The sequence below is a fragment of the Dama dama genome, chromosome 1, assembly GCF_033118175.1.
Source record: "Dama dama isolate Ldn47 chromosome 1, ASM3311817v1, whole genome shotgun sequence".
NCBI lineage: Eukaryota > Metazoa > Chordata > Mammalia > Artiodactyla > Cervidae > Dama > Dama dama.
In genome coordinates this window covers 51384468-51406258 of record NC_083681.1, presented here as the reverse complement: position 1 = coordinate 51406258, position 21791 = coordinate 51384468, and the positions used below count along the sequence as shown (strand labels likewise).

At 54.1% G+C, this 21791-nt stretch overlaps 1 protein-coding gene across 3 annotated transcripts in view; it reads left to right on the top strand.

Annotated features, from left to right (window-relative positions):
• PDE2A (phosphodiesterase 2A) overlaps nt 1–21791 on the top strand; it is a 66892-nt gene that overhangs the window by 18986 nt on the left and 26115 nt on the right. For 2 of the 3 annotated variants that reach the window (XM_061149507.1, XM_061149510.1), the window contains 2 exons: nt 14121–14210; nt 17768–17856. In XM_061149507.1, coding sequence (XP_061005490.1) covers nt 14121–14210; nt 17768–17856 — 179 coding nt within the window. Of the gene's footprint in view, nt 1–14120; nt 14211–15861; nt 16013–17767; nt 17857–21791 lie in introns of those variants that run through there. The other variant, XM_061149513.1, reaches the window with a different exon arrangement.

Here is a 21791-nt window from a genome sequence, read left to right as displayed (position 1 = left end):
AGCCATTTGTACATCTTCTTTAGAGAAATGTCTATTCAAGGTCTTTTCCCATTTAAAAATCAGGTTGTTTATTTTGTGGTTGAGCTGTAGGGCTTCTTTGTATATTCTGGATACCAACCCCTTATCAGACATATGATTCGCAAATATTTTCTCCCATTTTGTAGGCTCTTTTGCTGAGGTATTTTAATGCAAATCTCAGAAATGATGTCATTTCATCAAAGGTGGATATTTTTAAGGTCCTGGATGACATGAGACAGTGCAGCCCAGAGCCAACTTGGAACTGTGTGTGTGTGAGTCTGTGTGAGGGTGTGTTGGGGACCTTGGGAACGCAGTGTGTGGGTGACACTGAACGTGGGCCTCGCCCTGAGTGAGGACCAAAGGGATAGTTTCTCTGTGTGTGGCCCTGTGACACTCAGTGATGTGTGGCACTGTGGACACCATGAAATGATTGTGTGTCGCCGAGTGTGTGGGACATGCCATGTGACGGCAGCAGCGATCGTGTCCTCCCTGTTTCGCCCTGAGCCGATGAGTGTGACATACAGAGTGGATGCTGCATGGGATGAGAGGGGTCGCGGGTGTGATTGTGTGGGATCAGCCCCAGCCTCGGCTGCTGACCCTCAGACAGAGGGCAGACATCACAGAGTGGACGAGCAGGAGCACTCAGTGGGGTCAGAAATGATGTCTGGGCCCAAGTATGAGCTGGCGTGAGGCCTCCTCCTTTCTCTGAGCACCCCAGAAAGGCTTTCTGGAGGCAGGGTGGGAGCACGGCACTGGGATGCGGCAGGTACCCGGTAAGAGCAAGGGCTGTGGTTCTGGCTCTGACATTTAGCAGGTCATTTTCTCTCTTAAGCCTCAATTCTCTCAAGAATAAAATGGGGCTGGTGGGAGGATTACGTGAAACGGTGCTCCTAAGTGAACACAGTGCCTGGCACTAAGTGAATGCTCAGTGGTCCCTTGGGGAGACCATCTCTTGCATCACAGTGTCCAGGCACCTGGTGTGATGTGAGCACCAGTGGGTGTGCAGAGGGGCTGAAGGGAACAAATGATGTGTTTTATGTTCTCAGCCCTCCACTTTCCCTCTCCCATCCCTTCTGTCCTCTGCTCAGCGTTGTCAGGACCTCCCCATCCCATGTTGCTCCCACACCCTCCTCTCCCTGGCTCCTGCCATCCTCACCCGCTGTCAGCCTCCAGCCCAGGCTCCTGCAGCCTCATTCAATTAGGCCGATGCAATTTGTTCAAGAAAAAATGCCATAATGTGGTTATCACACCAGTGGGGGATCTGGCCAGGGTTGCGGGGGGGTGGGGGGTGGGGGCTAGGAGACCCACACCCACAGCTGAGGGCTCGGATCTGGAAGGGCCTTTCTTTTGGATCCCCGCCCACTCCCTTGGGCTCCATTTCGGAGCCCACAGAGTCCATAGCTTGGAGCTCCCCAGCTCCAGGTCCAGAGATCTTGAGACAGAAGCTTGAGATGATTAGGTTCATTGTGTCCATGGAGGGTCCCTGGTCCTCTCCGTCTCAGTCTCCCTGTCGGACAAGGAGAGTTGTCATTGGTGGGGGTGGAGGTGGGGGTTGGGGTGGTCTCTGATCCTCTGGCTGGCCTAGCTTGTCTCTGCATCCCTGATCTAGTCAGTCCCCATCATGGCTTCTGTAGGGCCTTCTCTTGGGCTTTGGAGAAGGCGGGGTAGAGGGTGGGTGAAGGGGAAAGAGCCCCGGGGGGAGTTTGGTGGGAGTGGGTGTTCGCGGAGCCTTATCTCTGTCCAGAACCAGAGATCCTCTAGTTCCAGGCTGCACACCTGGAGCGGGGGCAGGAAGATAGGGAGCTTCTGTTTCCTGGTCACCTGCAGGGTCACAGCTTCTAAGGTCGCAGGTTGAACTTTACTCACACAGGGCTGAAACCCAGCTTACACTCGCCCCTGCCCCCCTCAACCCCCCGACCAACCCTTGTCCCTCAGGCTTCATTTGCCCAGAGGGTTGGGGTCCCTCTTTGTAACTTGCACGGAAGTGCCCTAGCCCCCCGGCTGGGAGCCACTTAGGCAGGACCGCAAGATTCCTCTTGAGTCTTCTCAGCGGCTCTGGGAGAAGTCACCATTTTATAGATGAGAAAACTGAGCCCAGGGAGATGAAAAGCTTGTCCAGTGCCACACAGGTGATGTGAAGGGAAGACTTGTGAGTCCAGGTCTGCCAGAGGTAATGGAGGAGGTGATGGGGTGCGCAGGGCAGGTGTATCAAACCCCCCATAGGCACAGATGCCAACACTCAGCCATAAACTCATTCATTCGTTCAGAGACAAAACCAGCCGCTGATGCACTCACAGTTCCACAGACAATTACACACTTGCTGTGCACACCCAGGCCCACATAGACATCACCAACCCACATCACACCCACACAGGCCCCCACATGCACAGATGGCTTGCGCACAGACATGGTCTCAGGGGTGTGCTCACACTCCCAGAGTCCCAGACCCACATGCTTTCACACAGACATCCCCCTAATGACCCGAGGGACATATTCTGCTGTGGTCACATGATGGTCCATAGGGACATGCATTATGGACAACTGAGGGACAGGCCACATGTGTGCTCAGGTCACCAGCTGAGCAGGAGCTCCCCATAAAGTGGGGGAAAAAGTCAGGTGGGATGAGTGTATCTGGAATTTTGCAGCCAGAAAAGTTAATGCAAAAGCAATTCTAGCGTTCATTTCCAAGACAAAATTTAGAAGGTCTGGAGAAGGGCATGGCAACCCACTCCTGTATTCTTGCATGGAGAATCCCATGGTCAGAGGAGCCTGGCCGGCTACAGTCCATAGCGTCGCAAAGAGTTGGACACAACTGAGCGACTAACACACACACACTGGTGAGGTTGGGGGACAGTCTCGTCTTTTTAGGGTTTGGGGGCCTCTAAAGGACCTGCACAGATAGATTCTCACAGGCACAGCAATAGCACGAGATTTCCTGAGCTCACTTGTTTACCCGGCCCTGAGCTGTGTGTGTGTGTGTGTGTGTGTGTGTGTGTGTGTGTGTGTGTACACATGCGCTCAGCGGCTCCCGGATCCTTGGGATATGAGGAGGGAAAGTAGGAGAAGTTCCAGAGACTCCGGATGTTTGTTCTGTGGCTTCCTGGGCCCTCCAAAGGCAAATACTTTTGGATGCCAGCCTGCCTGCCCGGGTGGGGTGGGTGGGGTGGTGGGTTGTGTGAGGAGCCTGCCTCTGGAGCCCCACGGACGGGGACCCTGCATAACGATGCAGCATGACCGAGGCCCATGGCCAGCTTCCCGTGGACTCGGGGGCCCATCACCTCCCCTCTCTGGGGCACGGTTCCCCCATCTGAAAAATGGAGGCAGAGAGGAGGTGAGACTGGATGGGCCTTCCCCTTGAGACTGAAATCAAGAGACATTCCAGGGTGCAGAAGAGAAAACCAAAGCTGGTGGGGAGATGCTGGGCTGAGGGTAGGGTGTGGGACCCCAGAGCCTGCAGCGTCTCCCCACCAACAACCCCTTCCCTGGAGAAGGGCGGTTCCTCAGAGCTTTGCTCAGGGAGTGGAGGTGGGGGGAGGCCCAGCCCGTGCTGATCTGCCAAGGGGAGCAGAGGAGGCAAGGTGGGGGTGAGACTCCCCTGAACCCTGAAGGACTGGATGGGAAGCAAGAGAGCACAGCAAGCTTGGGGCACCAGAGCAGACCTGGGCTGAGCCTAGAAGGACAGGAGGGGAAAAGTGAAGAAATGGAAATGAAGGAGCCAAGGCCTGGAGGCAGGAGGATGATGGGATGGTGGGGGGAGAAGGTTGGAGAGTTGGGAAGAGGCTGAAGTGTGGAACCTGGACCTGGGCATCGGTAGGAATAGCAGTGGCCTAGTCTGGGGTGCTTCACAAACAGTTCCAACAAGTCCCAGAGCTCAGAGCCTATTCTGGGGCCCTGGGAGCCATGGCAGGTGTGTTGAGGGGGGTGGCTCAGAAAGGCCCCCGCTCTGGGGAACAAAGTCGTTGGAAGCCCAGAGGCAGGGGCATGCCTGAGACGAACCCTGCCCAGAAGATTTCTCATTCCAACCCCCAATACAGTGGGATTATTTTTAGGAACAATGAGAATGCTCACACATTCCTGCAGGGGCAGAGAGAAGGAATGGGGGCCAGGAGCCAGTGCAGAGGGGAAGGGTGGACCCTGCCCCTCCCTCCAGTTCGGGCTTCGTCCTCCGGGCCAGCGAGGTTTGAGGACCCTGGCCAGCCCTGCCTCCCTGGCCCCGGCCCCAAGGTCCCCTCCTGGCTCTTCTTTTGTTCTTCAGCTTCTGAATCAGTCCTTATCTCTGTCCCAGTCTCTTTCTCATACTCACCCTCCCTCCCAACCCCCACATGCGCCGGGAATTGGGGAACAGCTGAGATGGGCCAGACCCTGAAGACAGAGCCAAATACAGTCATAGGACCCAGCAGTGAGGCTGTGGGAGAGACGCATGCCAGAGAAGAACAGACTGAGGGAGAGGGACAGACGTGGAGAATCCAGGAAGGCTGGGAGGGAAACAGAGCTTAGGTCAGAGCCGGGAACGTCCCCTCTGCGGCCTGCTGTCGGCCTTGTGCTGGAGGGGACACCCTGCCCGACCTGCCCCCTTCACCCCCAGCAGCCCCTCCCCAGGCCGGCCCTTCCTCCCTGCCCTCTGCAGGCCCACACTAACCCTGTGCCAGGCCAGTGCCATCTTTTATTGACTTCCCACTGTGGGCACCGTGTCTGGAACAGGGAGAGACCAGAGGCCCTGTCCCTGACTTGGAGGAAGACACCCAGCCCCTCCCCACATCTGAGAGGGGCTCAGTCCATCCACCAGCCAAGACGGAACCTGAGGGATCTCTAAGACAACAGTGCTCAGTGGGGAGGGAGCCTAGTGTGTCCCAAAGGCCACTGGCCGGAGCAAGGCCTCGTGACTCCAGGTGCATGAATGCTTAGTCGCTCAGTCGTGTCCAACTCTTTGTGACCCTGTGGACTGTAGCCCGCTAGGCTCCTCTGTCGATGGGATTCTCCAGGAGAGAATATTGGAGTGGATTGCCATGCCCCCCTCCAGGGGATCTTCCTGACCCAGGGATCAAACCCGTGTCTCTTAAGTCTCCTGCATTGGCAGGTGGGTTCTTTACCACTAGTACCACTTGGGAAGCCTGACTCTGGGTGAGAACTGGGCAAGTCCTTTCCTGCCTCTCTGTGTCTTAGTCTCCCCTGGTTAAGCTGGGGACTAGGTTCCATAGGCCTGAGGCCTTGTAGACTCCAGTCCTGTGCGAATTCTCAGGAGGGTTGAGAGGAGGACAAGTGACCCACCCAGGAAGGCTGCCTGGAGGAGGTAATCTCACTCATGAAAGAAGGTGATAATGTTAGTGCTTCAGGGAAAGGGCCTCTTCCTCCTGACATACCATCTATCCCCTGCCCTCTCTGCATGGGGAGGTGATCCTGAGGCAGAAGGGCCCCCAGCCTGCAGAGATGTCTTGGAACTGTTGCCAATGTCCTCTGTACAAGGCACTCTCATTCCTTAGGCTCCTCTAAAACAGTAACTATGCTAGACTTGGGAGACTTTGAGAGGACTTAGCTGTCTTCCTGGCCCAGGGGTCTTCAGAAGTCATGGGGTCCACCCCTCTTGCTTGGTAATGGCATATACCCTTCACAGCCCAACAGCCCTGGGCACTTGGGAGTCTAGCTGATCATTTGATAGCTCAGTGAATACCTCCTGACACCCGTGATGGGGGTTGCATGATACTGGGGTCTGCAGGAGGAATAGGATACAACCTCTGCCCTCTAAGAACCCCCGGTCTGATGGGGGAGCCAGGTGGACTATAGTGGGAACTCTGCACTCCACGCCATCATGGGGAGCACAGGCTGTAAGAGCCCTGGGTGGGAGACTCAGACTGGCCTGAGCGAGGGAGCAAAGACAAAATGTTCCTGGAGGGAGGCCCAGAGAAGGGAGGCCAGTCGCTCATTTATTCAATCATTCATGGGTCCAATTGTTCCTTCGACCATCGTTTCCTGAGAGACATTAATTCGTCTCTGACGCTGGTCCCAGCGGTTCACTCAGCTCCATCCTTCTCTCCCACCTGGGCCACTGTCTCTGCCTTTCAGAAGCTCCTGGACTTGCTTTATTCAGCTCCCAACCCACCCTGAAGGCCATGTGAAGGGGTGAGGCTGAGAAGGGTTCAAAGACATTAAGGGTCATGGGACCCAGAGCTGAAGGCCAGCTGGGTTCACCCAGTCCTTTGTTGGGGCACCAACTCCCTAGCAGGGCCCTGTCCTTGCCTATACACCACTGGCGGCAGGCAGCGCACCTCCCTCTGTCCCAGGCTTCTCTTTAGTGCTATGACTGACTCATGGCCAGCTTGTACCTGTCTCCTTGGGACTCCCAGGCCATGCCTCACCTTGCCCGCATGGGCCCTTGGCCAGGAGTCAAGAACAGTAGAGGCATCAGGTGTTGGGGATGGCAGTGATGAGGGGCTGCTGTGTGCTTGGGAGGAAGGCTGTGACGCTGAGGAGAATGTGAGCAACGCGGGTGGAGGTCGCTGTTGGCTCTGCCATGAGAATGAGGCAGAGGGACATGGAGGGCATGCCTAGGCATGAGCCTATCCTGAGCCCCCGCCCCCTCACAGGCCATCTTCTGCCTCCCCCACTTGGCTCTGGCCTCCCTCCTTCTGCCCACTCTGCTGTTCCCTCATCCCATCCTTTCCTCACCCCAGACCATGTGCTAGGGGCTGAGGGGGCCAGAGAGTCAAGAACACAGAGAGCTGACTGGCCATACAATTCCTACCTGGCTGAGATGGGCTTGGAATCGGTGAGGGGCTCGGGAGGGGCTGGTTGTGAATGTCGGAGGTAAGGAGCCCACAGGATGGGGCTGAGCTCATCAGGGAGGTGGGGGGATGTGGTGGGGGGTCTCCGGGACCGGGCTCAGGTGTATTCTACAGTGCACGTGTCTCCAGTGTGGCTCGGAGGCTGGAGACGCGGCCCTGTTGGAGTAACAACTGAAGCCAGAGTCTGCGAAGGGCAGGGGAGGGGCGGAGAAGGGGTTGGTGGGGAGAGAGGGGGAACAGAGGAGGGAGGAAGGAGCAAAGGAGGGAGGGGAGAGGTCAGGCCCTTCCTTTAGGCCTGGACCCCTGAGCTCTGAGGGGCCCCTTCCACACACCCTGGTCTCCTGTCACCCGCCTGCCCCACCTAACTCTCTTTCCAGGACCTCTGCCTCTCCCTTCCCTGGGGACCTTCTCTGAGGAGTCCCCCTCATATGTGGAAGTGGCATGGACTTGCCAGAAGATGGGTCATTCTCCCCTGAGCAAGGCCCCTCTCTTCTGATCCATAGTCTCCTCACCTATGAAACAGGATGGTCAAAACAAGCACCTCCCAGGGTTCATGGGAGGACTAGAGACAGTGTGAGTTGCTGGGTCTCCAAGTGTGGTCCCTGGACCAGTAGCAAGGAGTGTGTTAGAAATGCAAACTCTTAGCCTCATCCCAGACCTATTGCATCAGAAATCTGGGGGTAGGGCCAGCAACCTGGATGCTAACAAGCCCTCCAGCGGTTCTGGTACACAGGTTTGAGAAACACTGGTGGATGCCCCTAGCACACAGTAGGTGCCTTTTCTTCCCTGAAGCCTGATGCCCTACTCAAGTAGGACTCTGACATGTGAACTTGTCCAACTGAAGCCCGGGCCTGTCTCCTGCCACTTCCTCAGATCAGGTCTCCCAGGGATAACCAAGCCTCTTTCCTCTATTTTCTTGACCCTGGTCCAGCTCAGCTTTGTTGAGGGGAGGTCTGGGGCTGCAAGATCTTAGCACTCCTGGGCAGCTCTCCTCTGTGTGTTTAAGGTGCCAGATCCATTCAAGGCAACTCCTTGGGCACACAGCAGGTCTGGGTGGGCAGGAGGGGAGAGAGGAGGAAGGGCCGCCCCTCCTGCTTCCTGGCTGTCTCCTGACTATGGGGTGAGCCATGCTGCAAGGGCTATAAGAGTCACAGAATAAGTTCCAGGTGCTCGGGCTTCGCTGGGGTCTGAGGCCCAGTCCCCAGGGCCTTCTCTGGCCTGAGCCCCCAGGAAGCCTCCTTTGGGGGAGCTTTGCCAGTCATGCTGGTGGAGCAGATGGGCTTGCAAGTGCCAGGCACATGCTGGGTGCAGAGACAGATGGGCTCCTTTGTCCCTGAAGGCCCTGTTCTCTGGGAAGAGGAGAATATGTGTATGATGCCCACCAGAACAGGAGGCAGGAAGTGGAAGAATAGATGGCATCTGCCCTGGCACCCCTGGTTTCTCCCATCATGGCCACCTTCCTGGGTGCCCTCATTCTGGGGGTGCCAATCTTCGGTCAGACACTTTCACCACAAGTACTCAAGATGACCACCTGGGGGGTTAGAGAAGGGGTGGGCAGGAGAGACAGGAGCTGGGGGCAGGGAGCAGGAGTGTACAAAAGAGAGAGGGCAGAAGCCATCTGAGAGAAGAGAGGATTTGGAGGTGGGAAAAGACATTGAGACTCAGAGGTGAGACAGGGGAGAAGCCTGTGACAGACACGGACCGAGGGAGGCATGGCAAGAGGGAGAGACCCACTTGGAGAGATCGGGGAGACAGAGCCTGAGAGAGACACAGGTCCAGAGGGAAGGAAAGAGGAATAGAGTGAGAGGGACTCCAAGGTCCTTGAAGGTCCCCATTTTAGAGAAAGGGACACCAAAGGCCAGAGAAAGAGGGGGTTCCCCAACCCCAGGCCACCCAGGGGACCTAGCACAGGCAGAGGTGGATAAATCAGCATGTATGGCCAGTCCCAGTAACACAGCTTGCCTTAGGAGGTACCTTGCCATTGGGTTTGATATTATTGCCTTCTTCTAGGTCTCTGTGGGGGCACGAGGAGGCTTCCCTCCGGAGAGCAAGGGGTGGGCTCTAGGTTCCCAGCAGCAGGGAAAGCAATAGGATGGTTGATGGAGGTGGCGAGAGACGATGAGACTCACAGAAACAAGACAGGAGAGCAGCATGTGACACTGACCTTGACCTTCAAGAAGGCCATCAGTGCCTCTGCTGGTGGCTCCAGAAAGGATAAAACCAAGGTCTCTAGCTTCATATAATCCATTAATGAGTTAGAAGTCATTTTGTCCAGACTCTCTCCCTACTCAAATGAGTGCAGAAAGGCTGATCCAGTCCCAGTGCTGGCTCCAGAGGAGACCTCACTCCAAACAGGGCCCACTTTCTTGGTACCTGGGGTACTTTCTAGAGTGTGTGGGGAGTGGCCCCATCTACCGTGCTGAGTAGACCTACCTCCAACCATAGAGCTGCAGGTAGGGAGCTGGGGAAAGTATGAAGGCTCCATCCACCCATCCATCCATCCTTCTACCCATCTATCCATCCACTCATTCATTCATCCATCCATTCACATATCCATTCAGTTCAGTTCAGTCGCTCAGTCATGTCCGACTCTTTGCAACCCCATAGACTGCAGCATGCCAGGCTTCCCTGTCCGTCACCAACTCCCAGAGTTTACTCAAACTCATGTCCATTGAGTCGGTGGTGCCATCCAACCATCTCATCCTCTGTCATCCCCTTCTCCTCCTGCCTTCAATCTTTCCCAGGATCAGGGTCTTTTCCAATGAGTCAGTTCTCATCAGGTGGCCAAAGTATGGGAGTTTCAACTTTAACATCAGTCCTTCCAATGAATATTCAGGACTGATTTCCTTTACGATTGACTGGATCTCCTTGCAGTCCAAGGGACTCTCAAGAGTCTTCTCCAACACCACAGTTCAAAAGCATCAATTCTTCGGCACTCAGCTTTCTTTATAGTCCAACTCTCACATCCATACATGACTATTGGGAAACCATAGCTTTGACTAGATGGACCTTGGTCAGCAAAGTAATGTCTCTGCTTTCTAATATGCTGTCTAGGTTGCTCATAGCTTTTCTTCCAAGGAGCACACGTCTTTTAATTTCATGGCTGCAGTCGCCATCTGCAGTGACTTTGGAGCCCAAGAAAATAAAGTCTATCACTGTTTCCATTGTTTCTCCATCTATTTGCCATGGAGTGATGGGACCAGATGCCATGATCTTAGTTTTTTGACTGTTGAGTTTTAAGTCAACTTTTTCACTCTCCTCTTTTACTTTCATCAAGAGGCTCTTTGGTTCCTTTTCACTTTCTGCCATAAGGGTGGTGTCAATGTGCATATCTGAGGTTATTGATATTTCTCCCGGCAATTTTGATTCCAGCTTGTGCTTCATCCAGCCTGCCATTTCACATGATGTACTCTGCATATAAGTTAAACAAGCAGGGTGACAATATACAGCCTTGACATATCCGTTCACCCATTCTCATTGAATTAAAACACAAAACGGTAGAACTATGTGTTGTTAGCCGGAAGGACCCATTTTTACTAGTGAGGAAATAAACTCAGAAGAGGAAGGGGCCTACTGAGACCACACAGAATTTCCATAGTCAGTCTGGGACACACTGGAAACAGCTGCTGTTCGCTATACACCACAGATTCCCCTCTGGGGTCTGGGAAATTGCTGGGTTTTTTTTTATTTACACTGATATTTGTTCGATATTTACACTGAATTGTTCACAAAAGCTGCAAGGGCAGGAAATGTGACCTCTTTCACCCCACCCTGAGCTTGGCTGTCTGTGTTTATTTGTGCATGTGTGTACATGCTAAAGTGTATGTTTATGTGTGCCTTGTATATTGCGTGCATGTGTGCTCAGTCGTGTCCAAGTCTTTTTGACCCCATGAACTAAATAAAGCCCGCCAGGCTCCTCGGTCCATGAAATTTTCCAGGCAAGAATATTGGAGTGGGTGGCCATTTCTATAGGGTTGCATTTTTATCCATGTGTGTGAGTTTGTGTGTGGGGGTGTGTGTGTGCATGGCAATATGTGTGACGTGTAGATGTGCATGAGAGCAGGTATGGCTCTGTCTGTACTTTTCCTCTCCTCATCTGTTTAAGATTTCTGGGGTTTAAAACCCTTTGACTTGAGCCTCAGTACCATTGACTCTTCTCCCCTCACTGGGGCAGCCATTCTGACCTCTGAGCCTCACCTCATGGTCTGTGGAATGTGAACTATTTCCTCCCTGAGTTGATGCAGGAGGTGAAATAGATTTGGGATCTTGGCAAGATTCAAGGAGAAGGCAGCATGTGAGCAAATCGTGAAGGCCAAGTGTGAAGTGGCCCTTCCCAGCTCTGTTTCCTACACTCAACACCCGCCATCTTGGGGCAGGCAGGCAGGGCAGGGCCAGGAGGTGGGTGGACAGACGGATATCAGGCAGAGACCACCCAGGGCTTCATCGCGGTGCTTCCCTCCAGCCCACTGGGCCCCCTCCCTGCTGCTCCAACTGTCCTTAACTTTCCTTCCCAATTCCCCTCTTGCGCCATTATCTTGCCCTTAGCCTGAGGAGTCACGGAAAACTGACCAATCCAAGCAAAGGCCAGACAGGCATCCACCAATCTCAGTAAAGGACAGTTCAGGGTATTCCCCAATCCAAGTGAAGGGCAGGTAGAGGAGCCACCAATCAGAACAAAGGACAGACTATTCGCTCTAAGGCCCCTGGGGAAGGAGCTGGGGGTCAGTCCACAGCAGGAAGAAGACTGAGGCCGGAGATCCAGAGAGGTAGGTTCTGGATCTGCCTCTGTCCTGACTGGCTGGCTGACCACAGATGGGGCATTGCTTTTTTTTGAGCCTCAGTTTCCTCATCTGTCAAATGGGGAGACTTAGCTGTCCTAAGACTGTGGCTTTGAGACATGTCTCCCCGGACATCAGAGCTCACTCTGTCACCTTGGCCCCTCTTCTCCAACTTCCACACTACACACAAAACTCCATTAGATGGCAGGGCCCTCCACTTAGCTTATCCTTCCCCACTGCCTCCAGGCAGAAACAAACCTAAACCAGCGCTACCTTCTGGGGCCAAGCCCTTGGAACCACTGTCTGAGAAGCCTGGGTTGGCAGACTTTATTTCAGGATTATCTGGGACATCAGCTCTTCCTCGCCTCTTTAGTTGGCAGAATTGACCTAGAAAGGCCACAGTGGCCAACATGTTGCTGAGCCCTGGACCTGTGAATCCATTAGAAGTATCTGCACCTGTGTGAACCCATATGTGTACCTGGAGGGTGTCTGAAGGCAGGCTGAGGTGTTTCTGTGAGAATATGATGGTCTATGATTGGCTAGCCAGATATGTGTGGTGCTGAGAGTGTGTGAGCTATGATGAGGAGTGCCTTAGGATCAAAGGACAGTTGATCCAATTTGGGGAACGTATTGTGGAGTTGGCAGCTCCTGGTGTCCTAGGATGGAGACACATCTTCGTGACTGAAATGTGTCTTCACTTGAGCAGTGGAAGGGATCAAAGGGAGGTTGGGGGTTGGAGAAGACAATGCCATTTGAAGAGAAAGCCCACCACTGCTCCCTCAACCTGGAACACAGGACTGGGTGGGAATGGGAGTCAGGGTAGGGAAGGAAACTGAAGCCAAGAAGATGCAAGGTGAAATCTGGAGCCAAAGCCCAGACCGTAGGCTTCATCTGGACTCCAGTGCAGGACTCCCCCCTGTAGCCTCTCTGAAAAATGGGCATCTAGCCAATTTTTGCATACCCCCCCAAGTATGGGGAGCTCAGTTCCTCACCTCTCTTCTAGTGGCCTCTGCCTATGTAGCAAGGTTCTACCTGGAAGATATTTCACCCCCCTGGACCAAGGTCAGCCTCCTATGAAATCCTGTGAATCTCCAGGCTGTCTCTGGAACCACAGAGTCCAGTCGCCCTGCCCAGGAAAGCTGAGATATTGGAGTCAAATAGTGAGCCCCCTGGATCTGTTCTGCTACAGACAAGGCATCCCCAGTTTCTCCATGCAGGACTTGGTTTCTTATTCTCTCTTTACATATGTCACCTCTTCTGAATGAGTCTCTTCTTGTCCTTACCTGGGACATACTGCACTGGGGATGATCTAATCAGCCCATGGACATGGATGAACTCTCATCTTCCCCAGCTAGGGTAACATCTTTATTAACAATGCGCTTGCAATCTCAGTGTTTTAATATATTACCAGCCACATTTATGCTGTGGGCTCATACTGAGCTTGTGGCCCAATAAGAGCCTCAGGCTCACATCACTTTTACAGGAATGGGGGCCACGCCGTGTGTCTTCCATCCTACAATTAATCACTGGGCTCTATCAACACAGACTGAGCCATCCACAAGGAAGACATCAGAAAAAACTTGCAGGGGCTAGTGGGGAGGGCCTGGCTGAGTGGATGGTATGAGTCACAGTCCTGCTTTGGCCCTGGATCCTCTGTTCTGTTACCTTTCTCTTTGATCCCCATGGTTTTGGCCAAGTTAATAGAGCGAGAAGCAGGGACCTTTCTTGTCTTGGTTCCGGCTCTCCAAGGACGAGGCCTGTTCCTGGGACAGGAAGGCTGTGAGGCAGTCAAGGCTGAGTTCTCCTTCCCCTTCTATCTCACCAGGGGCTGGTCTCACTGTGTTTCTTGAATCTTGTGGGCTCATGTACCCCATGGACTCTTGTTACTCCCAGCCCCTCACTAGGATGAAAAATGAGACGGTGCAAGACCACCTCCCTCCTTGGGAAACTGAATGGGACCCAGGTTCAGCAAATGTTTCACTGAGCACCTGTGTGTGTGGGCACTCAGTTTCATTTCATCATCACATCAACCTGTAGGGGGAGATAGCCTTAGTTGCCCCCAGTTTACAGATAGAAGACTGAGGCTCAGTGACTTGACCGAGATTCACACTGCTTATAAGTAGTGGAGCTAGAATTCCAACTTGGAGCTTTTTGTTGACTTGTTTCATTTTATATTAATGCAGAAGCTTGCACTTTCCCTGCTATGCCTGAGTTGTCCATGGCTGAAGGACAAGAGACCTAGGGTCTAGGTCTAGGTCTTGACCTCCTGACTTACTGTGAGTTCTTTGCTAAGTCCCTGACCCTTCTCTAAGCCCCAGACCCCTCATTGTAAGATGAAGGGACTTGGACATTTTAAGACCTTAAGACTTGTTGGGGAAATAAAAGAAGACTGGTTGGATTCTGAGTTCCTAAGATCCTGGGATTCAAGTGTCTGCTAGCCTTAGGCCCTGGTTTAAGCTGAGAGTTTGTATTCCCGGCCCCCTGGGTAGGGGCGCTGTCCTGGCCTGCCTGGCAAAGGCCCTCACTGCACTTTCCTCTCTTCCAGGATGCTTTGCTGAGCCTGGGCTCTGTCATCGACATTGCAGGCTTGCAACAGGCTGTCAAGGAGGCCCTGTCAGCTGTGCTTCCCAAAGTGGTACGTGCCTTGTTCCATACTTTCCTGCCCCTTAAGCCTTTGCCCAGCTCCTCTTAACCTACAGGGTTGAGAAGGAAAGAAGAAGCAGGGTCTCTGCCCAGAGGACTCTCATGGGGAAGTGAAGGGTATGGGTGAGTGTTCAAGAGGGCTTCCTGGAGGAGGAGGACTAAAACTAAGCCCCAGTGAATGAACTGATATGGGAATTCTGGAATGTCTGGGACAGAAGGGGCATTAGAGTGTAATTGGAAAGATCATGTCTCAGATTATGGAATGGATTCACTTAGGATAATAACCTAATGGATTCACTAGGTAGGACCTAGTGAGTCACGTGAGGTTTGGAATATGTATAGCAGGAAGGATTGAGAGTAGAGATGCAGAAGAACTTCCTTGGTATCAGCTGTGTGCTGGAATGGGGCTCGGCCTTGATAAATAGATCTGTGCTGAGTTCAGGTGTCCTGTCTAGAGTCAGGAGCCTGGATAAGATGTCCTCTAGAAGCCTCCAGAAGCCTTTAAGCTTCTCTCTGACCCATCCCAACACCATAGATGAGGTTGCACACTGGGAACATGTGGAGGGTGGCTGCTTGGGCCCCTGGTCACCTGGTCAGCATGGTTTCCTGGGCCTGGAGTGCCTGGATGAGAAGACTGTGCTCCTCTTCAGTTGCCCCAGGCCACTGCTCAACTCAGCTCCCATGGTCACTATGCATCCCTTATGCGGGAGGATGAATGAACTGGCTCTCAAGACACAAAGCAGCAGTGTATCAGTTGTGCCAGACAGAAGGGAGCAGGGGACTGTCAGTCTGGGGAGGGGGGCTCTGACACCCTAAGAGGCATGGGAGACTTACCAGAAGAGGAAATGCCTAAACTGAGTCCCATAGCCTGGGGTGTTCCCTCCTCTACCCTAGACAATAGCCACCAGCAGAGCCTACTGTGTCTGAATCTGCTGGATGAATGATCCACCCAAGGCCCAGAGAGGGAAGACACTTCCCCCAAGGTCACACAGCATGACAGGAACAAATGGGGCTTGGCACCTAAGCATCCCCATTCTCTTTCCTCAGCTCTGTCTTTTCAAAACCTCCTGGAAGTTCAGAGCCCAGGAGGAAGACTAATGAGTGAGCTTTATTGAGCGTGAAATTGGTAGGAAGTGGGTGGTGTGTTGGCTCCCAAAATAAATCCTCCCGGAGATGGGATTGAGGCAACATCTGGCCTGGGATGGAGAAACATCTGGAAAAGAAGAGGTGGGGAGGTTGGCAGGTCAGCATCCACGAGGCTGCCTTGGGTGTGGGGAGGAGGAGGGTCTTCACAGGCAGGATGCTGGTGGTGCCAGCAGAGATGCCCTTGTACTAGATTAATTGTATCCCGAAAGCAGGGGGCCAGGAAAACAGCTCCGGTCCAGGTGACTAGATCCCTGGGACAGTGGGAAGTGTTGGTCTTGGTCCACCCCCAAAGACCTGCATGAGCTAGGGAAGCCCTGACTTTGGGGAGGGAGCCCTGTCTTGACTGCATGGAGGAGCTCAACTCTCCAAAGAGGGGTGGGGAGACTCCAGGGAGGGGAGCTGCTGGCACCTGGCTCCCTCATCAGCACCCATTGTGGCAGGCAGCCGCAAATGCAGATGGGACTGATGTGTCTGAAATGATTCCTCCTTCTCTCCAGTAAACTCAGCTAATTTTAACCCAGAGGGCTGTGAGTGATGGCTGGAGGCAGACGGACACCCGGAAGTGAAGTGAGGATGTGCGTGCCTGCCTGCTCACCACCCTCGGATTGCCTGCCCCTCTCTCTGCCAGGGCAAGACTCTGGGTGCTGGGTAGTGTCTTAACTTTTTTGGGGGACCAAATCCTACAGGCCCCTCCTAGGCTGAGTAAAGGGTTGGTTGACAGGAGGAGGCTGAATATAGATGAGGTGTGAGGGCCTCCTTCCCACCGATTTCTTCATCCCTGAACTCCCCTACTAGACCCTCACCTGGGAAGACAAGGGGGCCCGGGTCTTCCTGCGTCTGCCCCGCTCACCCTCCACAGGTCCTGTCATTTCTGGCCTATGCCACTTCTGAGCTTGGCTCAGGTTCTCTGGAGGTGGGACTGGGGCATCTCCTGGGGGTTGGCTGGCTGGGGAAAGCCAAGGACAACAAGAGTGTCTGACATGGTTGTGGACTCTCACAGCTGTGAAAGGCAATGGCTTCTGAGAAGGACTCCACACTTACTTTAACGGACTTCAGTGTCACCACCTCCAGAAGCCCTCCCTGATACCGTCAGCAGAGAGGACAGCCCTCCATTCTCCCACTGAGAAAACAATGCCTCTCGGGGTACTGAGCTGGGCATGTGGGTACCCCCTTGATGGGGTGTAGGCTCTGCTGAGCACCTGGGTCTCTCTCATCACATGCGACTCCAGCAGTGGAGATGCTCTGCAGACAGGTTGGCTGTGGGTCTCTAAGAATGGCCAGTCCCGCTTGGAGGGAATGTGGATTTTCTCTTGTGGGTCAGTGAGGGCAACTGCTTCTGCCAAGACATGGTCTGCAACTGAAACCAAGACTGCTCTGGGGGGCAGTTCCTGACAGTCCAGTGGTTAGGACTCTGTGCTTTCACTGCCGAGGGTGCAGGTTCAATCCCTGGACGGGGAACTAAAATCCTGCACACTGAGTGGCATGTCCCCCCACCCCCAAACAAAGGACTGCCCTGGGTCCTTAGGGAGGGTGGATTGACAAGCTGCAGATTTGATATGCTTCAAACAGAGCTTTGATCTCACTCTGGGGAGTGATCATTCCAAAATACAAATCAGCTCCTGTCTCACAGGGCTCACCAGCTCCTCCCTCCCCAGCAGCAGTCCCTCTCCCCAACAAAAGCCTCCCCAAGCTCCCTTCCCACTCAGCACCCCTGATCCCAAACCCACCTCCTGTGCCACCCCCCGGCCCCGCCACTGTTGATTCCATCAGTGCTTTGGACTCTGTATACCTACCTACCTATTATTAATACTTGGCCCAGAAGCCATTCTCACCCACTCCCTTTTGTTGTTGTTCAGTTGCTTATTTGTGTCCGACTCTTTTGCGACCCCATGGACTGCAGCACACCAGGATTCCCTGTCCTCTACCATCTCCATCTCCAACCCACTCCCTAAATATGTCTAATTCCCATGTCAATTACAACTTTAAAGTCACTCCCTCCAAGAAGTCCTCCTGGCTTGGCTCACAGTGTGTGATTTCTTGGTTGTGTATCTGAAGTAGGAGGGAAGATACCCTCTTCCCTGCAGAGCCTCTTCTGCAGTATGGCCCCAAGTGGACGCTCAGTTATTGTCTGTTGAGGCTGCAGTCTCTGCAGGGAAATATCTCAGGGTTGTGGAGTATTGGCAGGTTGTGGTCTGTTCCTTCAGCCAATCAGACCCTCCCCAGGAGAGAGTGAAGTGCTGAGATCACAGGGGAGTTTTTCTACCCTGGCTGCACTTAGAATCACCTGGGGAGTAATGACGGACAAACAGATGCCCACGACCTTGTCACCCAGACCTGTGTCAGACTGGAAGTGGGTGGTGGGAGGGACTTTCCTCTGGATCTCATGAGTGCCTTCTGTTCTAGGAGACAGTCTACACCTACCTGCTGGATGGGGAATCCCGGCTGGTGTGTGAGGAGCCCCGCCATGAGCTGCCCCAGGAGGGGAAAGTGCGGTGAGCTGCTCTCCACCCATTGCCCTCTCACATGGTCAAGGGAGACCACAAGGTCTGGTCTCACCCTCCCCATCTGACCTTGACCTTAGCCTCCCTGCCAGCTGGGGTTCCCTGGCTGGGTCACCGGCTGCAGCATAGAGGGGAGAAGCACTGTCTTCTCTTGTGTTGTGTTTGGGGAGTGGATGACACAGGGAAAGTGCCAATTGCTAGATTTCCTCCTAGAGAGCTATTCTAAACCACTGCAGCCTTCTTAGCTTGAGTCTCAAAAGGTCAGGGCTACAGTTTGTCAGCTAGAACCCCAGCAGGCAACGATAACTGCCTGCAGGTTCTCACAGAATCACAGAACTCGGAGTCACAGAATGCTGGACCGCATGGTGTCAACTCTGAGAATGGGGAGATCACAGACCACATCCCGCTGTGGGTTCTGGAGCCTGGCTGCTTGGGTTCAAACCCCAGCTCCAGTTTACTATCCAGGGCAAGGGACTCAGCTTCTCTGTGCCTCGGTTTTCTTGCTTGTAAACTGGTGATAATAAGAGTACTTATCTCGTAGTACTATTATGGGAGGATTCTTGGGAGGATTAAACATTTAACACATGTAATGCCCTTAAAACTGTATCCATAATGAGTGCTAAATGTCTGTTTTTATTTTTATTATGGTAGAACATTGGAATCACTGACTTCAGGAACACGGGCTCAGTGCCCTATGGTCCCTTGGCACCTCTGAGCCTATTGAATTTAGCCTCCCTGTTTTCCAGATGAGCAGACATCGTGAGATGTGTCCAATGCCACATACTTGGTGTGAGGCACAGCCAGGTCTGGGACACGGTATCCTGGCTCCTGGCTGTCCAGGGGAGAGAGAAGGGAAATGGAGCTTGTCTGATGAGAAAGTGTGGATGGGCAGGAACTCTGGTCCAGAGGAGGGCAGGCCAAGGAGGATACGGGCACTGCCTTCTGAGTAGTACAGGGGTGTCATGGACCCAGGGAGCATAGGGTCGGGAGCTATAAGGGCTGGGTGGACACCAGTGGGGGGTGTTACCAGGAGGCAGCGCTCCACTCCAACATGTCAAACAGTCAGGGATGCGGCTTTTTCAAGTAGTAGCTGAGGTTGGCAAAACACCTGTCACAGAGGCCATGGAAAGAGCTGCTTTTGGGGGATGCCAGAGGTCCTGATACTGGGGATGCTGGTGGTCCTGAGACACCCCTCTCCTGACACGTGGAACCCTGGCTTCTTTGATGCTGTTTTATCCTCCGGCTGTTCCCCATGGAAGGGGCTGGTGCCTCTCCAATAGCTCTGAGCCTTCCCACCTCCTTTTCTCCCAGTCGATTTTCCCACAGGGTGGGCAGGTAGGTGACACTGTCCCCTTTAGCATCATTTGACAACTTCTCCTCTTGAGGACTGTGTGAACTAAGGCAGCCATGCTCTTCTCTGGCTTCTAGTGTCCCATCTGTAAGATGGCAGGATAGGCCTGGGAGGTCTTCAGAATCTTAAGGGAAAAAATGCTATAATGTCCCCTCTTCTCCTCTGAGCCTGTACCCCTACCCCTAATCCTCAAGAACTTTATTTAATATGAGCTTGTCTGATCTAGGAAGTTTCCTCGAGGCAGCCTGGGAAGGCTCTCCTGGGAGAGGGCTGCAGGATCGCAGACTCAAGACAGCAAGAAGGGAGCATCCTTCAGGGTCTGCATTGCTCCTTCTGAGCCTGCGTGAGCTGGGGTGGGGGTGGGCGCCTGCGGTCCAGGCATCTTTGAGGGGCTCAGATCCTCTGCAGCATCAGAAGCCCTTTCAGTATCCTCACTTCCGGCCACTTCAGATTCATTAAAGCCTTTGGTAAAGGTACCAAAAAAAAAAAAAGGCAATTAAAAGTAAATGTTCCAATGCCATTAGCTCAGAGTTGAGAGTGGAGAGGGGAAGACTGCTGGGACACAAGGCTCAGAAATCCTAGAAGGCTGAGGCGGCAAGGCGGGTGAGGGGGCAAGCGGGCGTCCCACCAGCAAGTATGGGGGCGAAGGTTCAGGCCAGTCCTCTCTTTTGAAATCTGTGCTCTGCCCACTCACCCACTCACTGCGTGTCTGGTGGTGAGCCCACCTCCTCGGCTTGGACTGAGAGATGGAGGTTTGCGGAAGAGGCAAGAGCACATGAATGCGAGTCAGACAGGCCTGGATTCTAGCCCTGCCCCATCCCTGCCCCACTGGGGCCCCTTCCAAGCCTGTTTTTTCATCTACAGAATGGAGAAAACAGTGGGCCCTGCCTATGGGCTTAATAAGATGCCAGGGCTTAGCCCAGGGCCAGCACACAGTAGGTGTTTAATGATTGCTGATTGCCCTCCACCCCCAAGTCCCAACGCATTTACTCATTGGGTGACCTTGAGAAAATTACTTCCCTCCCAGGGCCCTTCCGAAAGTGCCCTCTGTGGCTCTCTGAAGGGCCCTCTGGTGCGCCATCGGGAGACCAGGCACCAGCCCCAGCCCAAGGTGGAGCCTGGGCGCTGGCCCCAGTGGAGGGGGTGCTCCTCCAGGAAACCCTGGAGGGCCGGCAGGGCGGGCAAACAGCAGCAGGTGTGAAGTGAAGGCGGATCATAAAGACAGATAAGGGCCCAGGGTGGTGTGGGGAGGCAGGGTGGAGATGAGCCGGGGGAGTGAGGCGGCCCCACCGGCTACCCAGCCCTTCCTGTGATGCCCCGCACCCCTCCACGGGCTCACAGATGCCGTTTCGTCCCGGCATGAGTCCTGGGTTCCCTGCCTCCTTGTGCTTGCCGAGCTGTCTCCTCCCCCGCGAAGTCCTTCCGCGTACCTTCTCCACCCTGACCAGCCCATTTCCCTTCTCTGCCAGGGCCCAGCCCAAGGGCCGCTAGGAAGCCTGCTGCATAGATCCCCAGCACTAAGGAGGATTCAGTTTTCCAAAAAAGGTGTCTGGGCCTTGGCAGCCTCCCTAGGGGATGGGTCTGTCCAGGAGAAGAACCCTGGGCTGGGAGCCAGGACAACATGGCTGCCATCACAAGCTCATGCTGTCTCCCTGGGCCTCAGTCTACGCTATGTGCTCTGATAAGCTGGGGCACTGTGACGTCTGAGGGCTGCAGGCTCGGAATCCTGAGGCTGCAAGGGCGGGGCGGGGTTCTTCAGGGCTGGAGAGGGAGAATCCTGGAGGGCTGCCTGGGTGAGAGGCTTCCTGGAAGCCTTCTCTCTCTTCTCTGTGCCCCGCCTCAATCTCAATCAGCCTATTTCAGTCCTCTTCTCATTGTGTCTCCTGCCATCTTAAAGCCTCTGATTACTCCCTGCTGAGTACAGTGAAAGCCTTTCTGACTAGAGCGGAGACACCGCCCACCCCGTTCCCAGCTGGCTGTCTCCCTCTGCCACCGTTTGGGGGGGCCCAGGGGCCCAACCTTGATAGAAATTTCTTCCTCAGAGTTGACTAGGCCCCCACTCACTGCAGAATCCGTCTGCCCCTCTGACTGACCTCAAGGGACACAGAGAACAGTCTGTTCCCATCTCTAAGTCTCACATTCTGGGGGAGGGAGAGGGAGGCGGAAAGGAGGGTTGGGGTCTTGGCCTGAATCATAATTTGTCTCCAAGAGGGATGAAAGATGAGAGGGAAGATGAGGACCCTGGAGGTGGGGGGCTCCGTCAGGGGAGGGAGGTCTCACCTAAGAAGGGGCTCAGAGGAGTGGAAGAGGGCCTGGTGCTCTTTCCAGGCCATTGACCCCACCAACAGAGAGCCTTTTCCTCTGCCCTCCACTAAGCAAATAGTTGTTAAAGGGACGGAACCATCATAAAATCCACGCCCGTTCCTCTCCCCACTCTGTGTCCATCTGTCTTTATCTTCACTGGGGCAGCCCATGACCACCCAGGCACCAGGACTGAGTCATTAGCCTTCAGTCTGGACAGCTGGCCCCGGGGCTGTGGTGTTCCCTCCCCTCCAACATCATCCTGATTGGAGGG